At 44.4% G+C, this 24,303-nt stretch overlaps 2 protein-coding genes across 2 annotated transcripts in view; one reads left to right on the forward strand and one right to left on the reverse strand.

The window, feature by feature from the left end:
* Positions 1-2,652, reverse strand: part of UBAP1 (ubiquitin associated protein 1) — a 64,018-nt gene extending 61,366 nt beyond the window's left edge. The window contains 1 exon segment of the mRNA XM_030003970.2: positions 2,565-2,652. The gene's annotated coding sequence lies outside the window, so the exon portion shown is untranslated.
* A 1,519-nt stretch (positions 2,653-4,171) lies between these two features.
* Positions 4,172-24,303, forward strand: part of DCAF12 (DDB1 and CUL4 associated factor 12) — a 35,198-nt gene continuing 15,066 nt past the window's right edge. Inside the window, exons 1-7 of the mRNA XM_030004365.1 lie at positions 4,172-4,459; positions 5,251-5,505; positions 16,187-16,393; positions 17,650-17,710; positions 21,913-22,106; positions 23,201-23,266; positions 23,871-24,033. Of these exons, the coding sequence (XP_029860225.1) occupies positions 4,379-4,459; positions 5,251-5,505; positions 16,187-16,393; positions 17,650-17,710; positions 21,913-22,106; positions 23,201-23,266; positions 23,871-24,033 (1,027 nt within the window). The 5' untranslated portion in view covers positions 4,172-4,378. The remainder of the gene's footprint in view (positions 4,460-5,250; positions 5,506-16,186; positions 16,394-17,649; positions 17,711-21,912; positions 22,107-23,200; positions 23,267-23,870; positions 24,034-24,303) is intronic.

Below are 24,303 nucleotides of genomic sequence, written 5' to 3' on the forward strand. Positions count from 1 at the left end.
ACCTGAGATTTCCTTGGTTTTGCCTTTAAAGTTTCAGGTACCTTTGTTTCAGCTTACGCTTGACTTATGCAGAGTGTGTGATCTTAGTAGAAGCAACTTCTTGCCTGACTCCTTTGTTCCACAGTGCACTCACCGGTAAAAAACCCAAAGTATCAAACTTGCAGGCCAGATCCAGCCAGTGAGACAAGAAAAGTGCAATCACTTTCGGTTTTGTTTGAGACTAAACCCATGAGCTTGCAAAAGCTAAGTTTAAAGGCTACATGTTTTCTCTCCCCCTACCCTTAGGATTAAGGTTTTGCCTAAAAGGTTTAACTCACCCAATTGCAGTGGTCATCTAAAGCATCACTGCCACTTTGGAATCACAGCTCTCTGAAGTCATTAAGTGGCAGTACTACTGAGGTACTGCAACCTAACACTATCCTGCACATGGCCTTGCATAAATTGGTCCAATTCTGCTATGCTGCTACCACATGTACCATCTCAGCCCCATTCCCTTCCCCATGGCTACTACCATGCTACACACATAGTTCTGTTCTGAAGAAAAGGAGAGGAGGCAGCCAAAACACTTTTTGTCCCCTCTCCCCTGAAAAATGCTGTTGCAGAGCAGAGATCCCAGGTATGCAGGGTCTGCCCTAAGAAAGCAGCAGTTGCATGAGTGCCTGCACAGGGGCAGAAAGTCCCATGCTCGAAAGATGATAAGGGAAAGAAGGTGAGGAAGAGGTCTGGCTAATTGCAGTATTGCTTCTTCCTCTTTTTCCTTAACACCCTAGATCACAGTTGGAGTAAGAGTCCCCTCAACAAGCTCCTACAAAAGCCTCTTAACCCCATAAGAGGCTGTGAGATGCAGTATGTCTTCTATCGGTAGCGTAGCCACTGGAGTTACATCACCAGTCACAACTCAGTTGTTCCTTAATTTGGCAATACTCGTCATTTAGGAACATCCACCTCAAAGTGCTTAAATTGGACACAAATGCATTTTTACTGAGTCCAGGGTGGCAGCTATATTAGTTGTCCAGCCAAGTGCTAGAGTCCATCTGCTTATCTCTATTCTAATGAGACAGCATCAATGTTGTAAGATTTCTGTAAGACTGCTTTTTTTTTTTTTAACTTGTTTGGAATTTTTAAATTATGTGGGGAATAAAAACACTTGATAAGGTGATTACTCATTTCCATCTATTGTCATTTCTTTTACTAATTAAAAAAAAACCAAAGCAATCCTAACTTTCCCTTTAAAATAATAGATTTTCAGCTATCAAAACTCAGGAAGACAGTTCTTGAATTATACTAAATAGCTTCATAAAAGTGTTAAATGTTTTACTTCTAATAAGCACTGAGCTAAACAGAACACAAAGCATTATCAGGAAGTTAGAAACTACAAAACTGAAGCATTCTTACACCAGTGTGTACATCCACAGTATGTCTGCATCTCGAATGCAGCAGAAGATATGAACCTTCTCCCCATTCAAAAGCAGAACAGCTAACCAGAAAAGATCCAGGAATAGGTAATAAGCATAAACAGAGATGTGGAGGGCTACGACCCACAAAGCAAACAAGACTTCGGCTCTTCAGCCTTCAAGCAGATGCAACCGAAGAGTGAATACAGTAGAAATCTAAAGTCACAAGTGACATAGGGAAGATGAGTACTATGGTTTTCACAACATAAGAGCCAGAAATGAAAAAATTACCTGAAGGCGGGCTTGACAAAAACCACACACACAACCCCCCAAACAAAAGCAGCCGTTCTGTTTTTTCACAAAAGATTTAGTTACTATGGGGAGAAACTTACTTCCAAATATCACGGAAACTAGCAGTTTACTCAGATTTCAACAGCAATGAGCTCTTAGAAGGCAAGTTCATCAAGGGTTATTAAGCAGCACGGTATTCCCTTGACTTGGGCAGTAACCGAAACTGCCAGAAAGCAGGAGAACGTAGAGAACGGAGCGTCCACCTCCTTGCCTGACCTCCCTCTGCTCCCCGGCTCCAGTCCGGGACCAAGTGCCAGGACTTCGTCCCTCCGAGCTGACCATGCAAGTTCTCCCTTCCATTAAACGCTACCTCCAAAAGCGGTCTCGAGGCGCCGCGAAGGCGGAGCAAGGCCGCACTCTCACGCAGGGCCCACAGGCTCGCTCCCCGCCGCGGGAGCGGCCCCCCAACCTGCGAGGCCCCCCCCCACCCCACCCCGGGAGGCCAGCGGCCCCGCCGCCGCCGCCACCACCCCTTCACATCGGCTGAACCAAGACAGAGGCGCGGAGCGTCCCCGGCCCCGGACGACGAGAAGCGGCGGCGAAGTTTGGTGCCGGCGGCGGGGCGGAGGGCCCGGGGATCGGCCGGCTGCACCCCCCCCCCCCCCCCCCCCCAGGCCCCGCTACGAGGGGGACGGGGCACTCCCAGCCCCTGCCCCTGCCCCTACCCCTCCCGGCCCGCCCGTTACCTGAGCGACGCCCGGCGGCCCCTGGCCGGCGGCTCCAGCTGTCCCCGCGGTCACCACCCACCGCCCGCCCCTACGAAACCCGCACCGCGTCGCCACCTCCAGCCCCGCGACCGGGCGGCGCCATCTTGTCTACCTGCCCTCCGCCTCGTCTTCGCTTCGCCTGGCCTAGCCTCGCCTCCCCGGCGACGCGCTGGCGTCACGCCGCGAGGTCACCTGACCCCGCCGGCCCAATCGGGAGGTGCTGACGGTGACGTCTCCCAGAGGGCGGAGGGGCGGGGCGAAGGCGAGGGGAGTCCCGCCTCTTTCCGCGAGGGGCGGGGCGGAGGGGAAGGGAGGCGGCACCCCGGCCCCGCCCCCTTCTGCCTGTGCCAGCCGCGGCCCCGGCCCCGGCCCTGCCCGGGGGCTGCTCCGGCACCTCCTGCCCCTCTCCCCGCCGGGCACAGCGACAAGCCCCCCCGGGGGCCGCATGGAGGAGGCGAACCGGGCCCGAGAGGCGGCATTTCTCCCCATACGCCTCAACCCCATCCCTCAGCGGCCGCCTCGACGCCTGCCCTCGTCCCCTCACGAGGGGCTGCGCGCCGGCCCGGCGCGGCTGAGGGGGCGACCCCGCCGGGATGCACCGGGGCACGGCGCTTTCCCCCCACTCCCCGCCCCCGAGCGCCTTTGGCAGCGGGTTTTCAGCCTTTTGAGAGGGCCTTGGTCCGAAAGGGAGGGGTTTTGTCCAAAATGCCGGCGGCGGTTGCGTGTGTGTGAGAGAGGGATGTGTGCCTGTGGGGAGGGGGATTAATGGTGGTAAATCGCGGCTGAAAAAGGCCAAACTAGAATCACCCCTTTGGCTTTTAATCCTCAGGGGAAGCTGGAAAGCCTGCGAGCTTCTTTTACAGTTTTGTGGTTTTTTTTTCAGTTTGGCTTTTCACAGCACCCTTGTCTTTGAGGTTTGTTAGATGAAAACACAAAAAAATGGCATGAAAGAAGTGTCTTTGTTATCAGGAAAGCGGTATGTTTACTGATTTCGTGTGACTTGAGGCACCGGAGGGTTTCAGGTGGTCCGGGGCTGGCTTTTTTTACGGTCTGCCTGTGCGTTACCCATTTCTGGCTTTTCTCCTCATCCTTTTTGTTTTCTCTGCAACGTCCCTTGCAAAACAGCCACGGCTGGGCTTGGGTCGCTCTAATTTTTGCCTCTGAAAGCGGAAGAAAAAGCACATATGAGCTACGCGGACGTAAGGAAAAGCACGCATCTGTCCACATCGGTTTTAAAGCGGCATAATAAAACACAAATACTCCCCGCACCCTTTAATTCCCCGGCAGTGGAGGAGGTGTCCCTGGTGGAATGGAGCACCTCAACCTTCCACCAACCGCCTCGCCCCACAAGGCGCCCCCAGACCTTCCTCCTGGCTCGGAGAAGCCGGGTGATAAAGCCAAGCAGCCCGCCAAGTTTCCCTTGCTCACGAATAAACGAGGAAAGGGAAAAAAAATTAAAAGGAAAGAGCCGGCCCGCGCCTCTCCTGTCAGGAAAACCGAGGGGGCCCGGGGAGGCGGCCAGCACCCGCGCGCCGCCGCTAGGGGGCGCCGCACCGCCCGCCAGGCGGGAAATCGCAAAGGGGGCGGGGCGGGGGCGGGGCGGGCCAGCTCGCCGCCACGCCTCCTCCGGTTGCTAGGAAACGAGGCTGCCGGGCGGGGCGGGGGAGCCGCCGCAAAGGTGCGACGCGACTGTCGTAAAAAAGAAAAAAAAAAAGGGGAAAAAAAAAAAAAACCAACCGAAGGGAAAATGTCGTGAAGCGCGGCGGCGGGGCCTGCGGCGGAGAGAGTAATCAGGCCCGGCTCTCCGCACCTGGATGCCCCGTCCCCCGGCGGCCGCCTCCCCCTCCTGCTCCATGTGGGGCGCGGGCCGGGCTTTCGGCCTCTCCTCCTCCTCCTCTTCTTCCTCCTCCTCCTCCTCCTTCTACTATGGCCCGGAAAACAGTTAGCAGGAAGCGGAAAGCGGCGGCAGCCGCCGCCGCGGGACCCGGGGGGCTCCAGGGGGAGCAGGTAGGCCGGGGCCGGGGCCGGGCGGGGCGGGGGGAGAGTGGGAACGGGTGTGGGGGGGGGGGGGGGGGAACCCCTTGTCTCCGGTGGGGCTGAACCTGCCGGTGCCCGGGGGGGAAGGAGGGGTCACTCTGACCGGGGATTGCCGTGACCGGTGCCTGGTTGAGGCGGGGGGGTCCTGGCAGGGTGTAATAAATTGCGGGGGGGGGTGGTGTGGGGGGGGAGTAGTCCCGGTGGCGGGAGGGTGTCTCGGTGCTACACTAGCAGGCGGCTTTCCCCGCTCCGTTCCCTGCCCCGCTGATGCCGGGGGCTTTCCCGGGTTCCTGACGCTTCCCCCCCCCCCCCCCCCCCCCAAACCCCCTGCCCGGTGCTACCCCCGAGCGATGCCGGGGGGCCGGAGGAGGCCGGTGAACGGCGCGGCCGGTAGCCGGCAGCCCCCGCGCCGCCCCCGCCGAGCTCCCGGCTGGGGGTCGGTCGGGGCAGCCCTCTCCTATTTGTTTCAAGCGCTTTTGGGCTTCTCTGGTTTCTTTATAGACGAGTCTGGCGTCTTAACGGCGCCGAGCCGGTGTGGACTGTTTTTAGTATCGTCGCGCTATTACATCTTTAGTAAATACGTTTAATGTTATGTTGGTGAAGGCAGCGTCAGCACTTCCGAGTTAAATCTTTGTGTAAGGTATTCCATGGGTAGTTTGGAAGACTTTAGTGTTTTGCTGGGAATATCTTTGAATTTGGAAGAGTCATGTTTTAAGTTTGTTCTGTTTGCTTTATCTAACTTCTGTGTTTACTTTCCACAGTATGGGTGGGATCACTCGGTTCACAAAAGGAAAAGACTGTCCCCGGTGAAAAGGTCTCTGGTGTACTACCTGAAAGGTAGAGAGGTCAGGACGCAGAATGAGGCCAGCTATCACCGCTTGTTGCATGGATACGCAGCCCAGCATCTTCCCAGCCTCCTGAAGGAGAGAGAATTTCACCTTGGAACCCTTAATAAAGTGTTTGCCTCCCAGTGGCTGAACCACCAGCAAGTGGTGTGTGGGACAAAATGCAACACAGTAAGTGCCACCTCTCTGTTTCTCTTCCCTCTGTTCTTCCTCTGTTCCCTCTGTTCCACCCCCACCCTCAAACGATGCTTACTGTAATCAAGCTACGTAGACTGCCAAGGAAAATATTAGGAAGTAATTAAGAGCAGAGTCAAAATCGTGCACAATTAATTTTGAATGAAGGTAATGCTTAATGATGACCCATTCGCATCTGAAAATATGGCGCTGCACAGATGGCTGCGAACCAAGCGGGAGGCCTGTACCTTGTGCAGCATCTGTCTAATCTGTTCAGAGTGATTTATGTCTGTTTGCGGAATGGAGAGCAACAGTGGGGTTGTATCTTTCTTCTTGTCCTGCAAACAGAAGTTAATGGTAATGAGTGGTGGTAGCGTTGCTAAATGGTAGCTATTGTGCCTGGCAGAAGTTGCTAGTAAGACTCTGTTTTCATTATGCTCGGTCTTCCATGGTTTGTTTTTATGTGTGGCTCTGTGCTGATGATTTTGAAAAGTTGCTACAAAACTAAAACTGTGGTTAAACTCCAGATACTTATCAGAGTAGCTTCAAATGTTCCACGCTTAAAAAATGAATTTCAGATCTTCAGGATCATCCTTTGCTTGTTGATGGCGTGATTTGTCACTCTAAATCTGTTTTCAGTGTTCAGATAACTTTTCTTGTTTATGTACCTTTTTATGCTTCAGCAAAAATTGAAACCTCTTCAGACTCATGAAATGATGCTTTGGGTTTGAAACATTATAGGGGAATATTAAAATGATGTCTTATGTGATTAATAAATGGAGGAGATCATACTTTTTAGGTACTATTCTCTCTGCTGGAATTAGTAGCCCAACTTCAGTTGGGCTGAGGTTGCAACTTCACATATGAAGTTCTGACTGAATTAGTGCAAAATCCCAAATTTGTTCTTTGCAAGTTGGTTAGTGCCACAGAATTGAATCGAGCGTTGTAAGGAATGTGTAGATCAAGCACCTCTTAAACCTCAAAGTATATCAGTTGGTGTAATTGTTTCTTTGCCTCAAGGTTTTTTGCACTGAAGCTGTGCTCAGTGGTTGGACCTGCAAGGGATGGTGTTTTTTTGGGTTTTTTTTATTTTATTTCAGATGTTCTGTTATTATTCATAGTTACATAGCGAGAGGCTTTCATGCAGTAGCTCTTAAGAAGAAAGGCCTTGCTGTATAAACCAAACAATCTTTTAACAGGAATAAGCCTGAAATAGAATCTCTCTATGTTCCTTCTCCACATGTGTTCATCACCTCAGCCGGTCAGCAGCCAGCACTGTTCGCGGAACAGCTTACAGGAGACAAACTCCTGCTGAAACGCAAGCTCTCAAAAATCTTGCTTAGTCTAGCAAGATGACTGCCTGTTTTGTAGAGCTGCGGTGATTTTGCTGTGTTCTGTAACTTCTGTAGTTCCAGCACTGCTGCAGTGAAGATAAATGGGCAAGTGCATTGTTAACGCAACATTGCAGGAAATTGTTTGGGACCAAACAATCGTGGAGCTGAAGAGGGATTCAACCATATTGTTGTTCCCACTGCATGTGCTGCAATGAAGTGTATGCTTCCACAGCTAGACTTAACGTTACAGATGGACCTCGTCTTTTATTAAGCAAAAGACAACAATTACAAAAGAAGTCACTTCAGCATTGTGAAAGGTTGTATATGAATTACGAATACCGTAATAGCTTTAGCTTGGTTGCTTTGTGTTCACATTTGAACAAGTAGAGCGTTAAACTCTACACTCTAATTATGAGGGTTTTTTTCTCTCGTCTCCTGAGTAAGCGACCTAATAAAGAAGAATTCCTTTGCTGATTCTCAGACGCTGAAGTTGTGGCATTTAAGTTGGGAGTAAATCTAAAACAACTTGGTTGACTTTAATGGGGTTTGCTGCATTGGAGTTGCACATAATTAAAGTTAATGCAACAGAAAAATATAAACCATAGCAGTTACTTTAATCAAAGCTTGAATGTGGCACTGAGAGCTTTTAGTATTTAACTTATAAATTGCCCTTAGCTATGCTGTGCCAGAAGGAGTCACTGTTTTTAATAACAAAACAAAAATACACTGCTGTCATAGAGGAGTAGGTTTGGTTTTAATCACTTGACAGTACTAGTTGGTATAAACGCTGTAGAGAATATGGAGCTCTCTGTCGATTGTTCATTTTTGATGAGGATTATAACTTCTTTAATTATTTGTGGTGACTTTTTATCCTTAAAAATATCCATGGATATGATTGCGTATATGAAATAACTTTATTGTTCTCCAGTGGATCCTGGTGGTGACAGTTGGCCAGCTGTAAATGAAATATTTGGGTTTCTTAAAGGTGCATGCTTTTTCTGATAGATTTAGAATTATGGAACCTATACAAGCATTGAAGTGTCTAAAAATTCAAACACTATCACCTGGGCTTTTCTGAGGCAGGATTCTTGTTTGCAAGAATCTCCTTGATCTTATATGCAATGGGTTTCTTAAAGTTTTTCAAATTCAAATGAATGAGCAGGCAAACTTCTGAGAGGTGCGGATGTTTAGGCTGTGTCATGATGTTTAGGATGTGTCACAACGTTTAGGATGTGTCACGATGGCATCTAAATTATGAAAGGCTGATACTGAGAAGTCTTGGAAGAAGATAATGTCTGTAATCAATGTCTTCTGTTCAAGCTTCCTAGAGACACTTTGAGACTTCCGTAGGAGACAAGCTTATGGCAAACGAAAATGCTGAACACGAGATTGCTGAAGTTTTTCTTTTTTTTTTATTATTATTATTTCAGGAAATAACAAATAATAAAGCAGCTTCTAAAAAGAAGTTCTAATAATCATTTTGCAGCTCCTTTTGTTCCCTTAGTTCTGTGTATGTGCTCAGGATGTAATTCTTTTGCTAATTGTGAAGTTAAGGATGAAAAAATACAAGAGCTGTGAATCATTCCTTAAATTCAAGAAGCTTGCTTATTGGTTTCTGGTTGCTTGAGAATATAATTGCCTGGAATATAATATTTTTGTTTGTTTTGTTGCTTGTTTTTTTTTCCTCCCCCAGGCAGGGCTGATAGATGTATTTGTGTTTAAAAACTTCCTTACTGAATGCTCTCTTCTGTTTTCTCAGGTGGCTTTTCCAAGGCATGAACAGGTTTGTTTCTGAATGCTGGCTGATACCTTTTCTCTCTTTGGTAGATTCATGTGTTGCCTTGGATGCCCTGGTGCAAATCACCAGCTGTTGTTTCTTCTTGGAGACTTTTAACTTGTTCAAGAGATCCCATGTCTGCTCTGTGCATTTCATACAATTATAACCTAGTCTTGTAGTCCTGGGGTAGTAGTGGTGAGAATACAATGCACAGTTGCTCTTCAATCTGTGAATGTGGACTCTCTGTGGGGAAAATGATTTCCACTTGCTTTGCAAGTTAGCGTATCTTCTGGCTTTGCACATGTAATGAGGAATCAAGAAGACTGCTCGTTTCTGATCCTGGGGAGGGAATGAGAAGTCATGCTCCTGCAGTTTGTAACTCTACTCAAAGTCCACTGAACAGTGACCAAAACTCAGTGTAAATAAACCTCTGATGCCTGTAATTGACACTTCCATTCACCTTTTTTTTAGTGGCTTTTGAGTAAGTACCCAGGTGGTGTTTCTTGTCTCAGGACGATTTGGTTTTCTTTTTTTGTCAACTGCATGTGATACCCATGTCTGTCTTCTGAGTCTGGTAGTTTCCATGACAGGTACAGAGTGGGTGGTAGCAATGCCCTTTAGCAGGCAAAGTCTCTCCCTTCTCCATCCTTTGTCATCTATCAACATGTGTTAACTGTCTGGCAGCCTCCTGAAATTAAACACAGAGGGCAAGACACAAATAAAAACTGACAAATGTGATTTCTGGCAGTGAACAAATTCAATGACATCAAAGTGCATGCTGTTAGCTAGGAGTGCTTCAGAGTTTCATAGCAAGGTGGAGTGCCTGATTGCATGGTCTTGGCTCTGGAAATGTGAATTCAGTCAGTCAATTTGCTGACTGCTTTTACTGCTGCTCACTTCTCAGATGGTTTATTTGTGTTCTGGATTGTCTCTTTTTGGACCCTTTCAAGGAGGATGTGTAAGGCCATTACCCACTTGCATTGCCTGTGCTGCACAACCTGTGAGTAGGTTTTGTGCTAAGATTGGTGCATGTTCTGATCTGCAGTGGAAAGGAGATGTACCAGTTTGATAGCATAGTCTTTAAAGAGTCCATGTTTCTTTGGGGCTTGGCATATATTAGTAAATTGTATTGCCATAGAACAGAAGAACCTTATGGCAAGCGTTTTATGAACATGGAAAAGAGAGATGTTTACAGTGTGAATAAAAAGCAAGACTGAGAACTGGGAAAAATCAAACAGTGCTACTCAGTGTGACCAGCAATGGTATTTGTGTAATGACACTGTAAGCACTGTCTTGCTTTTGTTGTTTTGTTAGCAAAAAAACAAATTTGGAGGAGAACAATGATATCATTTTCCAGCTTGGCTGAGGGTTAAATTTTTGTGACCAGCTTCAGCTGGTGTGGAGTTGTGCTGTTGCAGAATTGGATGTTCCCACCTGCTCATTCTTGCTGGCACTGATGTGCATGTGGCTGGGCAGTCAGCTGGATCAGTTTGCTGCTTTGTGTTCAGATGCGTTTTCTTGTAGGGTTAGTTTTCACTGAAGGCAGAGATACAATCCAGCTGACCTCGCAGCTACCTGAGGACTAATTGCTGTCACCAGGGTGGTGAGACTGGGTGGGTGGGTGAGGAAGAAGAACGTGGATTCTTGAAGATTGGCTTAAGCCAATTGTGAAACTTCATCGTGATTGGTTCTCTCTTAGTGACTCTATTTTTAGCAAGGCAATGTGTTTATCTTGGGTTTCTTTCAAATGTTTGTATGAATGACAGGCATGTCCCTATGATTTCTGAGAGCAGTATGTGAAGAGCTGGGACGCAGAGCATGTTGTGAGCTCTTCTTGTGTGAAGAACAAGCAGTCTCTTTCATGCATGTTCTCTGTGCCTTGTAGATCTACATCCATCCTGCTTGTGTAATAAAAACATGCTGTAGCTCAGGGTGGCACCCTTTGGTTTTGTTCTAATTGATTCATACAATCAACTGAAAGATAGGGCTGTCTGTTCATCTGCTGTTCTGTGTGCAGGGGCAGCAGCAGAGGACATGAGAGAGTCTACGTGCTGCCTTGAAATGGCATCTCATAGGTCTGCTTTTTAATCTTGCTGTATAAAGTCAATGCTTTCAGTTAAGGGTCCATGGGAAGGGCACTTATATTTAATGAATTGGTAACTGTGGCTGGTTTTGGGGTTTTTTTTCTCCACTAAACTTGTCTCCGAAAGGCAGGTCAAAAAATGAAAGTAGACTTTACAGAAGAGCCTGGCAAGCTGTTCTGCTCTCAGTATTGTATATAAGAGAAGGATGGATTTTTGCAGTTCAGACTCTGGTCCTCAGATATTCTATTCCCTTCCATAGTCTTTACTTTTGGCAAGTTGATAAATGAAGTTCCGTATTTGATGAAGTGGGGTTGTTTCTTGATTAACTTGATTGTAGCAGTTTGAAAAGGGGACAGCCACATAGTAATTGCATGGGAGCCATTTGCCAAAATGACTTCTCACAACTTCTGCAAAGTGAAAGAAAAATAAGCTAGTAATCTCATGGAGTGTGAAAAGTAGGGCCAGATCATGAAGATTCATGGCTATGACAACTGTAGTACCTAGCCATGCCTGTCTGCCTTGATCATCAAGCAATAGCACTGTTACAAGCTGTACATCTGACTTGCTTTAAAAAAAATAGAAGTAAAAAAAGAGGGAAGATGGATTTCTCTCTGTTGTGTCATCCAGCCTGTTTCCCTTTTAGAATAAGGTTGTCCTGTAGAGGACACAATAGCTGAATCTGCTGTTTCTCACAGATGAAGTGTGGTCCTGGACTTCTGGCAGATGGCCAAAGCAATCCTAGCTTGGTAAATCCTGGATGTTAAGTTATTTGGCACACCAATGGCTGATATGCATATATTTTGGTAGCAGGAGGAACTGAATTATGTGCAAAGCTTAAAACTAAGGGACAAATAAATATGCACAGTTCACTGTTTGGAGGTTGGTGTGGGTTTACTGCATCTAGGAAAAGTTTTTGGGGGCTGGTTTTTAGTTTCCGTATAATGAGTAGCTGGAAAAGAAGTTCCTGCTTGCGATAAAAAAATAAATGTGTAGTTCAGCTATCAGGACTTTGTCAAGACTCTTAAGACTCCCAGCTGCTTTGGAGTTATTTGCAGATATACTTACAAGAGAGCAAAGGTACCAGTTTGCTTGGAAGAAGTAGGCCAATTTCTGTTTTTTTCTTTGGATTTATGTCATTGTATGCTGTGCTTTTGGCTGCACTTGTTTAAAGCAGTCAGATATTTTGTACTTTATTTACTGTAGTATCTTGAAAACTTTTAAAATTTTATGGATTCTTAGCTGGGTGCCTATCTTGTTTCTTAATATTTCTCCCTTTTTGGCTTTAGAAGTGTCTAACAACTGTTTGGCTTCTCTTGGCTTCTCTTTGGATTTACAGGGAGGATTTCTTGGCAATCAGTGGTGCAGCTTGCAAGTGTGAGCTTCTGCTTCCTGTCCTGCCCCAGGTGATGCAACAGTCCTAGCATATGCAGAAGTGCTTGCTTATTTTATTCTAGGGAGGTGGTGGTTGTTTGTAAACTACCCACTGTGTGCCAGGTTCCTTCCCAAGTGTTGTGGTTTAACCCTAGCCAGCAACTAAGCACCACACAGCTGCTCACTCATTTCCCCCCCACCCAGTGGGGTGGTGGAGAGAACTGGAAAAGTAAAACTTGTGGGTTGGGATAAGAACAGTTTAATAGAACAGAAAGAAACTAATAATGATAATAATAACAACAATAAGATGACAATAATAATAAAAGGATTGGAATATACAAAACAAATGATGCACAATGCAATTGCTCACCACTTGCTGACTGATGCCCAGTTAGTTCCTGAGCAGTGATCTCCCAGGCCAACTGCCCCCAGTTTATATACTGGGCATAACATCACATGGTATGGAATATTCCTTTGGCCAGTCTGGGTCAGCTGCCCTGACTGTGTCCCCTCCCAGCTTCTTGTGCCCCTCCAGCCTTCTTGCTGGCTGGGCATAAGAACCTGAAAAATCCTTGACTTTTAGACTAAACATTACTGAGCAACAACTGAAAACATCAGTGTTATCAACATTCCTCTGATACTGAAATAACTCAAAACATAGCACTATACCAGCTACTAGGAAGACAATTAACTCTATCCCAGCTGAAACTAGGACACCAAGCAAGGGGAGAAGTTACTGCGTAGAACTTTACAGCTGAAACTACAAAGCCAGTCCCTTAACTGTGCAAAGTTTCTTGCCCTAAGAGCAGTTGCTGTTCTGGTTGCAGTAATATTGTGCAACTGGAGGAGAAAAGTGAGGAAATTACAATGCAATTTAAGGGCTGATGGTGGATTAGAGTGGGGTACAAGCAGGTGAAAGTACTGCAAGAAATATGTCCTGTTGCTGCTTCTGAGAATATCTTTATTTGGAAACTTGGTGTAGAAAAATGATGTTGAGGTTGAAGATCCAGGGCAGAAGTGTGAAGGTCTGATGCTTCAGCATTGTGTGTTGCCAAGTTCTTTACCTTCTCAGCCCAATTAGCTGAGTGTTTAGCTAATGGAATTTTGCATTAGAGTAAGTCTTTATTAGCCTCATATCAAACATGCATGTATGACAGTGATGTGAGACTGGAGAATGTGAAGGGTTTTTAATTTCAGTCCTCATACCTGGTGAGGTGCTCTTCAAAGTGTGAATCTCTTACAGCTGAAGCATGATTTTACCAAGTCAGTGGACATCCTGAGGTGTGGATATGTCTTCCCAATTAGCACTTCTGGTGCCAGCTTTAGGACTTGCAGGTGATGCCTGCAAGCCTTAATCTTAGGTACTTAACTGTTGATTTTGTGGGTTTTTTTTCAGTAGTTGAAGGAGGATGGGGAAGGGAATTGGGTGTTTCTGCTGGAAGGAAATACTGAGGAGGAAAAGAGGATATGCACTCACAGGAGAAGGACAAGGGAGGGTGAGAGGAGAGAGAATTACTGGTCCTGATCCTGCAGAGCAGGTGTTAATTTTCAGGGATGTGGTTAGGGCAGAGGGGCTGCTGTGTGCATCGTGTTTTTACTAGCTGTCTCAGGCAGTAAAGTGCACTGTAAGGCTTGGGAGAAGTGAGGAGTGCCTCCCTCCTACTCAGCTGCACTTCAGCTGTGGCCTGACTCCACACCTGCATACAAAATAACTAAACATGAAAATTCAGTCCCTGTAGGAACAGTCCTCTGTTTGTGCAAGACTGCCTACAGCGGAAGATCAGTTGCGGGTTGAAGGTAATGCATAATTCTAGGTACAACACAAAAATAGCGATGAATGGAGTTCAGCTTTATCTGTAAAATGGGTTTAACATACCATACTTAATCGGGTTTTGATTTGACATTAATATTCTGCTAGTTCAGTACATCAAGAATAATAGATATGCTCCTAGATTTTCTTGGTCTTTTTTTTTTACGCTTATTAAAGAACAGCTCTACAGTCTGTGAGAGTTCACCAAAAGCAACTTCTATGTATAACCTCTCTGAGAACCTCTAGATTTCTCTTCTGTCCTTGAGAAATGTCTGACAAAGGATTTCAGAACAATTACCTTGAGGTGTTATCATGTCCCAGTTTCTCAGGATGATGACTCAGGTTTGCTGATTCCCAGGTCAGGATTAAGGTGAAACACACCAGGGATACCTTAACTCACAAAACCCAACTTTTATTTGCTCACAACAAGAATTGGCATGCTCACCACAAAAATTGGTATGCTCACAACAAAAATTGTCATGAAACTATGTCAGTAAACTGTGTAACATGTGGTAACCATACATCACCAAACATATACTACAGGCCTTGCTTATTTAGGGATCAGTTCAGGGAAGACAGTAAGGAGAGCCCTCCCGTTGAGTCAGGAGGTTCAGAGCAGACCCCATTGCTTTCTAGACTCCTTCTCAAAGAGGAGCCCAGGGGCGGCTGGATCCACTCCTAGTCCCAGACTTGGTCAGTGGGTTTGTGTCTAAAGGGATGGGGTGTGGGGGTTATGGAAAAGGAAAGAGAGAACAAGACAGAGAGAGAAAAAGGAAGAGAGAAAGCGTTTACCAGTCCTGGGTCCAGCGTTGCTCCAGTCAGCCGAGGGTCCAGTTCTGGTGGGCGCACGCATGTGGGGCTTCAGTTTTTGTCCTTTTATCATCTTTGCCCCTCCTTTGGGCGGGCATTCAAACTCATTAGGCTAATTAGTGTCATGAGCAGTTTGTGAGCCTTTGGGAAATGGGTTGGTGGGCTTGCAGGTCGTTTGGGGAGTAACTTCTCCTTCCCTGCAGACGTTGATCTTTGGCCATGCATGGTCAGCTGTCCTGCTCAGCATACCAGAACAGGGAGCTGTGCACCTTCCAGTCCTGTTGCTGATGGGTGATGATCGGCTTCTTTTCACCTGTGGTTCCTTGCTGGGCAGAGTTCATAGTTAAGCAGAACTTGCCCCACCACAATGTTTGAGACATTAACTCTTTCAGTCTCTCACAGGTGTGTATTTTTTAAATTGCATTGAGTCTTCTTTTTTTTGTTGTTGTTGTCTTCTCCATCTTCAGTTCAATTCCAGAGGCTTTGAGACAGTTTTCTTTGGTTATAGAAGGAACAAAGTTGTGGGGCAGGGCATGGAATTTAATTATAATCCTGGGCTATGATTCTACATCACTTTCCTTAGTGCCAAGTCAGCTTCAGATCCTCCATTTGCTCACCTCACTCATGTTCCCTCAAAGGGCTTTGTCCCCTCTGTTATACCTATTTGACTGTTAGTGCAGCAGCCTTCTGAACAACATCTGTGAAATGATCCAGCCCAAGAACCTCCCAAATGAAAGTGCACTTTAGCAGGTGATGTAAACCTTTGTTCTGGTTTAGACTGTAACCCTATGGTTATACTTGTTTGAACTGACATAACTCTGGGTATCATGTCTGTTTGAAGAGTTGTAAGGCTTTATAACTGAGTCTTCTGCCAAGGGGACAGTGACACAGAGCTCCAACTTCTAGTCTTTTTGTGGGATGAGGTATGTAGCTAGATATCTTTTTTTAGTTGTTTACACTGGCAGTACTATATTTAGTTACTATTTTCTGTGTATCACCAGAAAATAAACTCCAATTGTATAAATTGATAAAGTGTCAGTTTGCCAAAGCCAAAACTTCATGGTAAGTATATTGTCTGGGAGGCAGGAAACTTGTGCTAAGTCCCCTGGGGTTTACTGCCTGTTTTGAGGTGGGTCTCTTTCTCATTGTGGTACAGTAAAACTGAAAAACAATATTGTTTTGTCATGGTATTGAACAAGGAAAAGAGTTTTAGATTCAAGGGGTTTGTTAAGTGGGAAACCTCCCATGACAAATTTCTCTCCTCTCTCTTCCATTGTTGTGAAAACCAAATGGGATGATTGAAATAAAACCCACTGTAATGAAGTTAGTTTACTTGTTTTAAGAAGGAATTTATGCATTTTTTCAGCCATACTTGCAGCATTTGTGTATTCCAACTTTAAAAGAATGTCAATTCAAAGTAGGGAGGATATTTGACCATCTTGTTTTTCTTGCCTGTTTGGTGATAACTTACATCTCCTGTTTTTTTCCCCAGTTATTTGTAGTAGATGTCCAGACTGGTCAAATTACCAAGATTCCTATTCTGAAAGATCGTGAACCTGGTATGGTGAACCAGCAGGGATGTGGTATTCATGCTATTGAGCTCAACCCCTCGAGGACCCTTCTGGCCACAGGTGGAGACAACCCCAACAGTCTTGCAATTTATCGTCTGCCTACACTCGATCCTGTCTGTGTGGGAGATGTAAGTAGGAGTATTTGGGGAAAGTTTATTCTGTCACGTACAAGAATTACTACTTTGAAGTGCCTAACATGAGAGCAAGGTTAAGATTTGGGAGTCTTGTAGTGGAGAGTGAATTTCTGAAAGCTTGAAAACGTTCCTGATTAAGTTGCCTTTTTTGACAAGATCTCTTAGATATGAGTGACTACACAAACATGTGAGAAGATTCTCAGGGTTCTGAATCAGATTTCTTCTTCCTCACCCTCACTGAGGTCTACTTCAGATTACTTTCAAGCACTGAAAATGTAACAAAATCCGAAATATTAAAGTCTAATTGTGGTGATGACCTCTGAAACTGGTTTTAGTGAAAAGGCTCTTTTGAGAAATTGAAAAGATTATACAAGTCGTTCAAATTTTCCCCTTCTCCAGTGCACCTTATTTATGTATTATTCCAGAGGCGGAACTTGGCTTTGAGGATTAGTTCTATCCCAGCAGCTTATGGCACTTTGATAGACTCTGGTACTGCTTATATTTCGGAAACATGATGAGGCCTTTTTAAAATTGCCAGTCTTAAAAAGAAAAAAGGCTGAAATGAGTATAGTTGTGTCCTGTAAGCTTCTTTCTCATTTCTCCTTTTTAGTCAGGTTTTCACATAGGCATTAACTACAACAGCAGAGGTCAGGTCAGAGTTTCTGCAGTAGCAGACAACCAGCTGCAGAAAGGCTTGACTCTTTAGAGTTGTATGACTAGCTATTCATTTGCATGCTGCTGTGACTTTGCAGCTTTTCAAACAGCACTAGAGCCTTATGGTCTTCTGTTTCCCCACAGGTTTCTCACCTAAAGAAAAGATTCTTGAAGTAATGGTCTTGAAAAATTAATCTGTAGGTCATATATTGTAAACTAAGATTTTGGTTACTTTTTATAGTAGGGATGTGCATTTGAGGAAATAAAAGTATGTAGCTACTTCACAGAAGTAAAGAATGCTACTTTCAAAAAGGAAAATCTAAGTCCTTACAACTGAGATAAATTTGTCCTTGGTCAGAGACCTGTTTTTCCATCACCTCAATGCTCTCTATTAATTATACACTTCAAAATCAAAAAAAGTTAAAATTACTGTTAGGTACTTAAACTGCTCCAGCTTGATACTGGAATCTTATGTGTATGTTTTTAATGTAGGTCTGTCCTTCTGAGTTTGTACTAAAAAAGTGAAGAATAATTCTCTGCTTTGAGACTACTCTAGAGTATAACGGCACAGCAAAAATCTGTCTTCTTTCTTTTAGGATGGACATAAAGATTGGATATTTTCAATTGCATGGATCAGTGATACTATGGCTGTTTCTGGTAAAGTAAACTTTTTTTTTTTTTCCCCTCCTCTCCAGAATTTTATACTGATGTAGAGCACTTGATAGATCTTAGGGAAGCACCTTTATCAGGGCATTTGAAACCACTTGGAACTACCTTGGCTATTTAAATCCTTCTTGGTCTTAGTACAGTGCTTCACTTTGTTTTATTTGTAGGGCCCTGGTCTAGACTTGATTTTTCTAGTGTCAGACAGAATATTACTGTCTTTCCAGTAGGTGTTGCCATGAGAGGGTCTCTAAACACAATGAGTTACATGGAAGGATTCCACACAAGAAGAATAATTTCAAGAAGGGTGTTGGTTATCACTTAATAACTTTGGAATACAGCAGAGCAATATCAGTTTCCTGAAATCCTTTGAATAACTAATTAATGAAAACTCAGTTTGTTTTGTCAAGCTATCAGTACAGTTGTGTGTGTATGTATATGTGTGTGTGTATGTATACGCACATATACTATGGCAGTTTATACAGAAGGCTATAATAGAAAAGGTCAGTTACTGACTTTTTAGTAACTAGTTGAATAATCAGTGTAACTTCATAAAGTATTACTTAGGTTGTGGTGGGTTGACCCTGGCTGGACGCCAGGTGCCCACCAAAGCCGTTCTATCACTCCCCCTCCCCAGCTGGACAGGGGAGAGAAGATATAACAAAGGGCTTGTGGGTCGAGATAAGGACAGGAGAGATCACTCACCAATTACTGTCACGGGCAAAACAGACTCGACTTTGGGAAAATTAACTCAATTTATTACAAATCAACCAGAGTAGGGTAATGAGAAGTAAAACCAAATCTCAAAACATCTTCCCTCCACCCCTCCCTTCTTCCCAGGCACAACTTCACTCCTGGATTCTCTACCTACCCCCCGCCAGTGGCGCAGGGGGACAGGGAATGGGGTTTACGGTCAGTTCATCACATGTTATTTCTGCTGCTTCATCCTCCTCAGGGGCAGGACTCATCACACTCTTCCCCTGCTCCAGCGTGGGGTCCCTCCCACGGGAGACAGTCCTCCATGAACTTCTCCAACGTGGGTCCTTCCCATGGGCTGCAGTTCTTTAAAGAACTGCTCCAGTGTGGGTCCCTTCCATGGGGTGCAGTCCTTCAGGAGCACACTGCTCCAGCGTGGGTCCCCCCACGGGGTCACAAGTCCTGCCAGAAAACCCGCTCCATGGGCTCCTCTCTCCACAGATCCGCAGGTCCTGCCAGGAGCCTGCTCCAGTGCGGGCTTCCCACGGGATCACAGCCTCCTTTGGGCATCCCCCTGCTCCGGCGTGGGGTCCTCCACGGGCTGCAGGTGGAGATCTGCTCCACCATGGACCTCCCTGGGCTGCAGGGGGACAGCCTGCCTCACCATGGTCTTCCCCACGGGCTGCAGGGGAATCTCTGCTCCGGCGCCTGGATCCCCTCCTCCCCCTCCTTCTGCACTGACCTGGGGGTCTGCAGGGTTGTTTCTCTTACATGTTCTCACTCCTCTCTCTGGCTGCTCTTTCTGTGTCCGCTGTAACTTTTTTTCCCTTCTTAAATATGTGATCCCAGAGGCACTACCAGCATCGCTGACGGGCTCGGCCTTGGCCAGCGGTGGGTCCGTCTTGGAGCCGGCTGGCATTGGCTCTGTCGGGCAAAGGGGAAGCTTCCAGCAGCTTCTCACAGAAGCCACCCCTGTAACCCCCCCTGCTACCAAAACCTTGCCACGCAAAGCCAATACATAGGTAAAGGCAGCAATACTAATATGCTATTGCATTAATACTGTCTTTCTGTGCTGACAGGGTATAGTATGCTGTACAAGGAGGAGTCAAACTGCAGGTGACAGAAAATCATAACAGTCTCCTAAAAATCAAATACTTGAAATGTTAGTTCAGTAAGTTGGTTTTTTTTGGTTTTTGGTTTTTTTTTCCCAAAAAACCCAAAAGCTAATCCTGGGATTTGATTTTGAATTTAATATAAAAGTTGATCCTTGCAAGTCTCCAACACAAATATCTGCATTAAAAAAACATCGTCAGCTAGTAAGCTTGAAGAGAACAGCAGAGGTGATTACAAATATCCAAGGGAAAGATAAGGACCCAATGGAATAGGGGCACAGCATGTGAGATTGAACTGTGTTGCTCTCACTGTTTTCTGCATGCTCAAAGGTGGAGGTGTGAGGAGAAGAATGCCATGTTCTCTGTTGTATGATGCTTACAGCAGGATGTACGTTCTAGTCTCCAGATCTGGGACACCACAGTAAACTTGTTGAAAGCATTTGGCAAGTCTGATTGCTAAACTGGGTTCTTCAGAACTTTGCTGATGATCCTAATCAGGAGAAAACAAAGACAACTAACTTTTGACGTTGTTTTAGTCTTACAGATTTCAATTACATCTGTATCTGAAAGTGTGGAGCAGAAATATTTGAACTCCAAACATTTAGGACATAGCAAATACCTTTATCTGAATTAAGAAACTAAATGCAAATTTTTTGTGACTTTCTTGGGGCAGGCTGAATGTCACAGGAGGAGAAAAAGGGCATTTGGTCCCATGGCAGATCACACTGGTCACATAGCTTGAGGTTAGAGATTCGGCAGTATTCTTGTCACTGCCGTCAGAATGGTTGAGAGAGTACAAAGAGGACCAGAGGCTTGATTATTCCTCTTGCTTGTGTTAACTTCAACAAGAACAAGGCAGGACTCTGCTTCTAAAACCTGCAGCAGTGTATTTCAGTAGTCCATAAGCATAAAATTAAACTCTTGACTAAACAGCCATAGCTGAGGGAGAATGCATCAGTCCACTCAGTTGTACTGGCTGGATAAAAAGATTTCCATGGCAAAAGCTTCAGATGGGATGAATAATTCCCAGGATGGCTTGAGCGTAGGGTAACAAATTATATTCTCCTTGGCTTCAAGGCTAACCAGTTGAACAACATACATTGACTTTTTCCCCTGCTAAAGCTATTAAAAGGGACAGCTTCCTCCTGAAGTATGTCCCCATGTTTAGAAATTCTGTTGCTTGAGTGTTCAGCCTCCATAACAAGCAAGATTAGATGCCATTAAAAACCATCAGCATGTAAATTGAGTGGCAGGATGTTGTGTCATGTGCTGCCTGCTGCTATGCAAGTGCCATTGGGAAGGTCCTTTTGTATTTTGCTGTAGTAGGTGATAGTGGCAAATGACTGCACCATCTGTGAGGGGGCAAAGCCATCTCTGCTGTGCTGGACCATCCGTATTGCAACAAGATGTTTTGCTTAACTGTCTTTGCAGCTTATTCCCTGTGATGTACCAAAGCCTATAAATTTAATAGTCTGATATAGATATTTAGTCTTTTCTGGCATCTTTATTATGCATTCCCTGTGAGAGAAGGAGGGATGTGTTTTTCACATTTTGTAGGGAAGAAATTGAGGTACATGTCAAACCTGTCAGAGCTGACTTAGATGGAAGTGAGTTGCCTAAACACCAGAAGGAGTGGGTATAGGGCCTTGGATTAAGCCTGTGTTGGTCTATGAACCAAAGACATTCAGCTTTCTTCGTACAGTATTGTTACTCTTATTGTTTCATATTTTGGATTAATGTCTTCAGTAGAAAAACTAGATGAGTTCTTACTTGTTCAACTTCAGTTCCTGTGTTACATTCTTTAAACAAGAAGTTGCACTGGTTTTAGCAAAATAATTTTTAAAATAGATTTCATCCAAATTGGTACAAGTTGTGGTTTAAAATAGCTGTTTCTGTTCAGTCCATGAATGTGTGTGTACATATCCATAAGCATACTGGTAGAAATCAAATTAACCCAAATTGGCATAAACCCAACTGAGTTCTCTTGGAGGTTTTTGTGTTGGCTTAACAGACTGTCAGTCTCAGCCTTGGTAATTCAGGCTGAACATGTAGGCTATTCAGTTGCCTCTGAGTTTATTCCATGTGTGAATCTCTAATGCTGATTGTTGTACAGGATTGTGTTTTTTGATGCATCTTAATCAGTTTGACAACAGATGAGGTGATCTAGCTGCTTGGGAATCATGTAGAAAAACCACTTGACAATGACTTCACAATGTTATGAACTTTACAGCTCAGTAAACCCATGTTTTTGTTAGGCACCAACAGTGTGTTCAGTTAGAATAAATTAGTAGTATCCTTTCTTTCAGACTCTGTTGTTTATTCCTTTTTTAAAAAGGGGAGTTATGTATATGTGAAATGGACTGGTTTTTTTATGGACTATTTATTCAGGTTCCCGGGATGGTTCAATGGGACTTTGGGAAGTAACAGAGGATGTGTTGTCCAAAAGCGATGCCAGGCATAATCTCTCTCAAGTTCCTGTCTATGCCCACATAACACACAGGGCTCTGAAGGATATCCCCAAGGAGAACACCAATCCTGACAACTGCAAAGTCCGAGCATTGGCTTTCAACAATAAGAACAAGGTCAGTAAGATAAGCAAGACTATTGAGAAGTCCTAAAACTGTCCATATGTATTAGAAAAAGGAAAAAGTGATCTAAATAAAAAATACCAGACAAGCAACCTAATACTTTTTTCCCCTGATACTTTTGCATCCTTATGGTGTGAGATGGTAGTCTTCATCTGTTATGTCTGCTTCTGCCCCAAGTGAATGGAGAAGTCCAGCAGAAAAAAAAAAAAACCCACATGTTTTCAGAAGGAACAGTTTTTCTGGGTTTGATTTTTAGACTTGCATCCTAAGTGGGGGAGACGGGGAATGTTTACAAGAAGCGGATAAAGCACCAAAACACTTCTTGCAGATTGAATCTGAGTGCTCTTGTTGCTTTCCTTCCCCTTTCGTGAAGACCAGGTAACTTTCAGGAAGTTCTGTTTTGATGACTGAATCATTGCTGGATTTCTCAGCAAGTGAGGTGGCTGACTGACAGGGCAGGCACCAGTGCTTGCTTTGGTGTTACTTTGTTGGTGTTTGACAAACAGTAAATGTTAACCTCCCCCATGCTGATCTCTTGTTATTGCTAGTGGGAATAGCAATTCATCCTCCACTATTCTTTCTGCCCTCAAAGAACAGAGAAGGTCTGGAGCAAAGGTGGGTGTGCTCTCAGAAGCATGGTGCTCCTGGGGGCTTTACTTTTCACTATAGCTGTTAATTACTCCTCTGTTATGGAGACTTCATGTAGCTTTTTCAGTAGAGTAGTGCCTGGAAAGAAATGTTTGCTTCAGCATCAGAATCAGTGTGGGAGCTGCTGAAGAAAATTGTCAACTCTAGCTTATACTGTCTAATAATTCATTATTTGATTGTCTAACAAGATCTATACTTTTGAAAGTTATTTTTGGTTTTTTATTGCTTTATTATTTTTATTCTGCCTGGCACCTTTGTGTTGTATTACATTCTATCAAGATCAGTATTAAATGAAAATTTATCTTGGTAAGCATGCACACGATTATGGATGAGTTTAATCCAGACTATGCAGCCTGCCTAGTAGAGAGTGTGAGTTTGTAAGGACATCTGTAATACAGAAACTAACTGTCTTACTTTTTTTTTTTTTTTTTTTTTAATAGGAGCTGGGAGCTGTGTCCCTAGATGGATATTTTCATCTCTGGAAAGCAGAGCACACACTGTCGAAGGTGCTTTTCTGTTTGTTGGTGTTAAATTTTAAACAGCAGTTAAGGCTGTTAACTATTCTTCATCTCCTTTAACGCTTGAAGAAAGAGCAGCAGTGTTTGTAAAACACTTAAAAGCTTTATGTAAAATGAAATGTACTAAAAATTAGAACTTGAGGAGAGAAACTCCGCACTCCCCTTATTTTGGAGGGTGGGAAGTGCTCTTTAACTTTGCCAGTTCACCCAGAGATATCTATGCTAGCGTATGTGGTAATCTTTTTCAGCTGAGAGCTGATGTCTGTGTACACCTGCTGAAGAAATAACAGCAGCTTAGAAAGATGTGAAACAATTTACCAAAATGTCCATTGTTCTTTGCATAATACTTGGCTTCAGCCTTTATCATCTCAGTTTGGTTCAGATAAGGCATCCCATCTCTTTCAGGTTTTTTTTTCTCTGGGTCAGGTTGTTGCTTTTCTCTTACAGTTCTATTTCTGTGGTAAACTTATTTTTTAGCTGCATTTTGTTTTTTTCACTGCAACTTCCTTGAACGTAGCTTATAGAATTGTTCTATTAACATCTTGCTCTTTTCTCATAATGGGTTGATTTTTTTTTTTTCTTCTGTTTCCAGTTACTTTCCACAAAGTTGCCATACTGCAGGGAGAACGTGTGTTTGGCGTATGGTCAGGAGTGGTCAGTCTATGCAGTAGGATCACAGGCACACGTCTCCTTTCTGGATCCCAGGCAGCCTTCGTATAATGTGAAATCAGTGTGTTCCAAAGAACGAGGCAGTGGTAAGAAACTTTTCAAAGGGTGCTTCAAATGCAAATGTTTGCAGAAGTAGCTGTTAAGACTGCAGTAAGATAAGCTTTTAATAAATAGGAAGTGTTTTTCATGAGAGAGACTGAATCATTAATAGTATATGTAGGTTTTGCTTTTATGACAGTATTCCTTGAGCAACCAACAAACCAAATATGAAAGCAACTCTGAAATCTAATGATAGACAACATTAGTGCTTTTATGATCAGCTAAATTGTACACCATCCAAATATTGCTGAATTTTA

The sequence above is a fragment of the Aquila chrysaetos genome, chromosome Z (genome assembly GCF_900496995.4).
Source record: "Aquila chrysaetos chrysaetos chromosome Z, bAquChr1.4, whole genome shotgun sequence".
NCBI lineage: Eukaryota > Metazoa > Chordata > Aves > Accipitriformes > Accipitridae > Aquila > Aquila chrysaetos.